This window comes from Solanum tuberosum, unplaced genomic scaffold, assembly GCF_000226075.1.
Source record: "Solanum tuberosum cultivar DM 1-3 516 R44 unplaced genomic scaffold, SolTub_3.0 scf00245, whole genome shotgun sequence".
NCBI classification, from domain to species: domain Eukaryota; kingdom Viridiplantae; phylum Streptophyta; class Magnoliopsida; order Solanales; family Solanaceae; genus Solanum; species Solanum tuberosum.
This window is the reverse complement of record NW_006239167.1, coordinates 539536-545592: the sequence shown is the minus strand read 5'-3', so window position 1 is coordinate 545592 and position 6057 is coordinate 539536. Positions and strand designations below refer to the sequence as shown.

Below are 6057 nucleotides of genomic sequence, written 5' to 3'. Positions count from 1 at the left end.
ATGAAACTACAAGATTTACGTGCAACTATCGTCTTTCTTCTATCCTTGCTAGCAATTCTTCCTCACATTATTGCTAATCTTGATTCAGACAAACATGCTCTACTTCAATTTGCTGCATCTGTCCCACATCTTAGAAAACTCAACTGGAACTCTGCTTTGTCAATCTGCAATTCTTGGATTGGGATCACTTGCAACAAAGATGGAACGCGAGTAGTTGCAATTCATCTGCCTGGTGTTGGACTTACTGGCCATATCCCAGCAAACAGCATTGGCAAACTAGATGCTCTCCAAGTCCTTAGCCTAAGAGCAAACAATCTAAATGGAAATCTTCCTTCTGATATTCTTTCAATCCCTTCTCTTTACTCTATCTACCTTCAACATAATAACTTCTCTGGTGATATTCCTGTTTCCTTTTCATCAACACTTGGTGTAGTAGATCTCTCGTTTAACTCTTTTACCGGAGAAATTCCCCCCAAGATCAAGAATTTGCCTCGACTATCCATGTTGAACCTAAAGTTCAATTCACTATCTGGATCAATTCCCAATCTTGATGTGTCAAGGTTGAGTTTTCTGAATTTGAGTTACAACATGTTAAATGGCTCAGTTCCATATTCCCTCAGGAAGTTCCCACTTTCTTCTTTTGTGGGGAACTCTAATTTATGTGGAACACCTTTGAGTAGCTGTTCTTCGAGATCTCCATCACGTAAAGGTGACAACTTTAAGAAACTTAGTAATGAAATTATCATTGCAATTGCAGTAGGTGGTCCTTCTGTTATAATTCTCCTTGTTTTATTCATCTACTTCTGTTATTTTAACAAGAAGGTTGATAACAACACAAGCATGGTTGAAGAGAAGAATGAGAAGTTAGAAGACTTTGGAAATGGGGTTCAAGATTCTGAAAAGAACGAGTTAACTTTCTTTAAAGGGTGCTCTTATAACTTTGATCTTGAGGATCTGTTAAGTGCTTCTGCTGATTTTCTTGGTAAAGGGAGTTATGGAACTGCTTACAGAGTTTCTTTGGATGAGGTATCGATGATAGTTGTGAAAAGGCTGAAGGAAGTAAGGGTTGTTAAAAAGGAGTTTGAACAGCATATGGATATTGTTGGAAAGATTACAAGGCACCCAAATATAGTGCCATTTCTTGCTTGTTATTACTCAAAGGATGAGAAACTTCTTGTTTGTGAATACATCCCTTATGGTAGCTTGTCATCCGCCTTATATGGTATAAGCTCCTTGACTCTTCTTATATAAAACTACTTCTTAGAACAGATCATGCTTGCTGCACATTATGCTGTTAATAGCTATTCCAATTCCGGCTTTATGCTTACATGGTCTTAGCTTAAATAGAGCGACATGATTATTGGTGGTGATTCATATAGCCGAGTAGTAGTTGTTGTTTCGTACTGTTACATGATCTTGTTTATAACTAGCTATATGCCTACTGTTAGCTTGTCAACAGCCTTGCATGGTATACAAAATTACACTGTTTATACATGATTAAAATTACTATTTATGTATATATAGTAGATGTTGAACCCTTATGGCTTTTGCGTCTTTTGAACCTCCTAAGTGAAAATCTTAGCTCTGTCACTGACGGTATATGTTGCTCAACTCTGATTGAAACTGCAGTGTCATCGATCACTTGCTACAGATTATTAATGATTCCTGTTTTGGGCTTTATTTTTACATGATATTGGTTATAGCAGGTAATGGAAGAACTCGACTAGACTGGGATACCAGATTGAAGGTCTCTCTTGGAGCAGCAAAAGGAATAGCACATATCCATTCTGAAGGTGGAGTGAAATTTACTCATGGAAACATCAAAGCATCCAACATACTTCTTACAAGGGATCTAGATGGTTGCATTTCTGATTTTGGCTTAAGCCCTTTAATGAATTACACAGCCATCAAGAATAAGGCTGCTGGTTACCATGCTCCAGAAGTGATTGAAACGCGAAAAGGCACACAAAAATCAGATGTTTATAGCTTTGGAGTGTTGGTACTTGAGTTGCTCACTGGCAAATCTCCTCTGCCATTGCCAAGGCACGAGGACGTAGTCAATTTGCCTAGATGGGTACGAGCTGTTGTTAAAGAGGAATGGACAGCTGAAGTTTTTGATGCAGAGCTGATGAAGTACCATAATATTCAAGAAGAGATGGTGCATATGCTTCAAATTGCACTTTTATGTGTAGCAAAGGTGCCTGACATGAGGCCTTCAATGGATGAAGTGATTAAAATGATTGAGCAAATTAAACATCTATAATCAGAGACAAGATCTTCGATTCTCCTGATCGAATGAACCAAAAAGTTTCAATTGATTATGGAGAATGCAATAATATGTCCCTGAATTAGACAGTGTTCTACCACGAGCTCTTCTCCTCGTGCTAGTCCAATGATACAGACACAAATAGCCGACTTACTTGTAGCTAGGAGTCTTAATGGTTGTGTTTATATATGTCAATATATTCTCTCATGTTGTATCGAATAATGAATAAGAAAGCATGATTTATTCTCGAGCAAGTATTCTTCATGTTCTAATATGGTATCAGAGCCTTCAACGGACTCGTTGACTTGATCAACTCAAGATATGGAGAATTTCTTGTTTCTTCCATCTCTCTGTTTATGTGTGATTAATTTGTGCATAGGTCATAAGGTTGACAAGAATAGATATTCTCTTGTCTAGCCATAAACATATTTTGCAACTTACTTGGATGCTTTTACATATGAAATACTACTCTTTATGCCTTGTGCAATGATCAATATATGACCTAATTAGTAGTAGAGAATTTTGTATATTGCAAGTTGCAACATTCAAATATTAAAACAAATCAAGTACTATTATTTTTTTTGGTTAAACAAATCAAGTATTTCAAGATATTGGAATGTTCAATTTGATGAAAGTTAATGATATACACCAAAGTGTCCTTTAGTTTGTATTAAGGAACGATTTATGTATCTAAATATTTTATTTACAGGATAGTTAATTTTTAGAAATATATTTATTCAAAACATTAGTTAATTATGGATTTGATTATTTATTTTTCAACAAAAGGCAACAGATGGCATATATCATGTTAGGATTACTAAAACTAGTTTGATAAAATATACTAAATAAATCAGGTGAAATGATTCTTCAAACCAGCCTAAAAAAATTAGTCTTATTAATTCTATTTAGAAACAATTAGTTAGTGTGGATGTCCACTACTTTAGAATTCTCCATTATTTCTCGCTATTATGATATTAACATCTCACACCTTCATAATCTTATTCCCTCGTAATCTTCATGATTAATTTCATGTTATGATAACTTTTTGGATGCTTCTATGAACACTAAAAATAAAAAGTATAAAAAATCATGATCTTGTAGATACTTGAGAAACACTTTGAAAAAAAAAAGAAATTTATCTTATGTTATCCTCTCAATTTTATTTTTACATTGTGATTTGAGCTTGATTTTACAATATGTTAATTTAAGACTATTCTTTAATTATTGTGATCATGACATTCAAATTTCAATGAGAGTTTGCATAGTGGCAAGAAAATTTTCTTTTGTGGTCTCAACTTCTATTGACGTGATAATCACTCATTTGACAGATTAATCTGGTAGTGCATCTTATAGCTTTTTGGCTGCCATAAGTTAGGAATTCTACTAACATATGATTTTTGTCTATAAAAATAAGTGCTTAAAAATATATAGATTTTTATTTTATTCAAACATTACACAAATGCTTTAACGTTATTTTAGCTTAACAACACTTAAAATAAGTCAATTCAAACAATCTCTTAAAATGATCTATGATAGGTGAGTAAATCAATAAATGCTTCTGGCTAAAAGCTATATATCAAATCTCTTAATTTCTCCTTAATACTATGTTGGGAATTTTGTTTTCTGATGGTAGTTGTTTGGCTTCAAATTATTTTATTATTGTTTTCGGAAACAACCTCTCTATCTCCACAAGATAGTAATAACTAGTAAGGTTTGCGTACATTTTATCTTTCTCAGACCTCCTTGTGGAATTTCACTGGATATAATGCTATTGTTGAGAAAGGTTATTTGCAAGTATATTGCATGAATGTTCTGCTTTAGGCACGTAGAAGATAATGATAATTATATTGTGGTCCACATTTATCTACATGATTAGTTACTTAGCTTCTTTGAAAGCAATGTTCAGGAATAATAATTTTGTGGATGTAACTCCTAATTTCTATTGATAATTGAGTGAATTGTTGGTTAGACCTAACCTTGCAAGAGGTAATTCTTATTCAGTTGAGTGTGCACTCTTGTCTGGCCAAATATCTTTCAATATGTTCTTATAGTTTCTTAAATGTGATCAAATTTGGTATGTACACACACATCTATGACGTTTGAATTTTTGTGAGTGCCTTCATAGTAAGCTCTAATCAAATATCGGTGGAGGATTTATTTTTAGAACAGTGGACATAACAAAATAATAATATTGACCTTCTATATCACTCTTTTTATATTTAATAAACAAAAGTAAAGAAACAATAAAACGGCAACATTTTTGGGTCTACTAATTTACCAATTGAATTCACCAGAGTGGATGAAGGAATAACTTAAAAAAACAAAACAATTGGCCCATGCAGGTCTCGAACCTGCGACCTTCGCGTTATTAGCACGACGCTCTAACCAACTGAGCTAATGGGCCTTGTTGATACAGAAAAGGTAAGATTACATAAGATCATATGGTAGAGCACTATCAATTATCATTGTTTCATTGTAGTTTTACCGTATAAAATTACTTTTTTCCTTTCATATAAAAGTAGAGAATTATTAGGAGAAGATTGTTAGGACACGAGTAAATATTAAATTGATTGATTATATTTCAATTGAAATAGAATTATTAAAAGAAAATAATTATAAAGATATTAACAATTTTGCATCTGAAAGAGCTAGAGAATTAAACTTGGTAAGAATATATATTGATTTGTTATTTAAACTTTAAAGCCTTCATTCAATTTTCACTTTAGACCATTAATACGCGTCCTTAATTAGCATCTTCAAAAATTAGTAGTTAATGTCAAGAGTAGAAACATAAAGTAAAAAAACGAGTGAACAAGAGAGTAGTACATTAACTTAGCTTGAACAGTTTCTTGTAATTTGACTTGACTACACATGTTTTATCATTGTACATATGCAAGTAATAACCACATTGACACAGTTTCACCATATTAATTCCTCAATTTCAATTGTTCAATTCAATCTAAGAAGAGTAAACCACACTATACTATATACATGATGTTTTCAGTATATGAGATGAGAGTATATATATCTCAATCCCGAATAGAAGCCTTAATAAGCAAGCCAAATAAATGGAGTGGAGCAGAGAAGAATGGGCTATGATCAGTTTCCAATGTGTACACATTCTTTGGAGGCCATTTCTTAATCATTGCATCTTGCTGTTCTGGCTTCACCACTCGATCGTACGCTGTTCTTATGTATATTCGAGGCACTTCCTCTGCACCTTCCCCTTCTTTAAATCGAGCACTAGCTAAAGCTTGAATTGGTCCAGGACGCAACAACATTGCTGCTAATGTTGAGTCCTGTAACAACAATTTAGTTGAGAAACTGTTGAATTATCCTAAAAATGAAATGAAGTGGTAATCTAATCTAATCTATACCTCGAGTGGACTCATTTGGTAAATGATTTTGCGTTGTAAACTTGTTTTAACAACTGCACTGGTTGGAGGTTGCTCTGGTCCTAATCCGAAACACATATCATATACATCAATAGCTTCGCCAAACTCAGATAAATCTGGGATCCCCTGTTTCAACAAACATCCTAGTCAATGCATGCACATATGAATGAGTTGTAATAACAACAAGGGGGGAAAATATAATGAACGTCTCTATTTGACGATTTATATAGTTAAGGCCTTTATACTTTATAATTACATAAAGTACAAATACCTAACATGTTCACTAATAACTGATATATACTACTATTATATTCTCCTTTCAATCAAAGGCGTAATAAAAAAATTCACCCAAAATATTTATTTTTGTTTCCTCATTTTAAATATATATATATATAT

The 6057-nt window shown here is 33.2% G+C and overlaps 2 protein-coding genes and 1 non-coding gene across 3 annotated transcripts in view; 1 reads left to right on the top strand and 2 right to left on the bottom strand.

The window, feature by feature from the left end:
* LOC102591591 (probable inactive receptor kinase At5g58300) lies at window positions 1-2263 on the top strand. Its single transcript, XM_006357254.1, has 2 exons — window positions 1-1222; window positions 1707-2263. The coding sequence occupies exons 1-2, from the start codon at window positions 1-3 to the stop codon at window positions 2261-2263; spliced, it is 1779 nt and encodes a 592-aa protein (XP_006357316.1).
* Window positions 2264-4596: 2333 nt separating this feature from the next.
* Window positions 4597-4670, bottom strand: TRNAI-AAU (transfer RNA isoleucine (anticodon AAU)). The gene has a single exon. It is a non-coding gene; the product is annotated as a tRNA-Ile (tRNA).
* A 404-nt stretch (window positions 4671-5074) lies between these two features.
* LOC102584108 (methylesterase 17) overlaps window positions 5075-6057 on the bottom strand; it is a 3776-nt gene continuing 2793 nt past the window's right edge. Inside the window, exons 3-4 of the mRNA XM_006357238.2 lie at window positions 5644-5787; window positions 5075-5565 (exon numbers count right to left, since the gene is read on the bottom strand). Of these exons, the coding sequence (XP_006357300.1) occupies window positions 5296-5565; window positions 5644-5787 (414 nt within the window). The 3' untranslated portion in view covers window positions 5075-5295. The remainder of the gene's footprint in view (window positions 5566-5643; window positions 5788-6057) is intronic.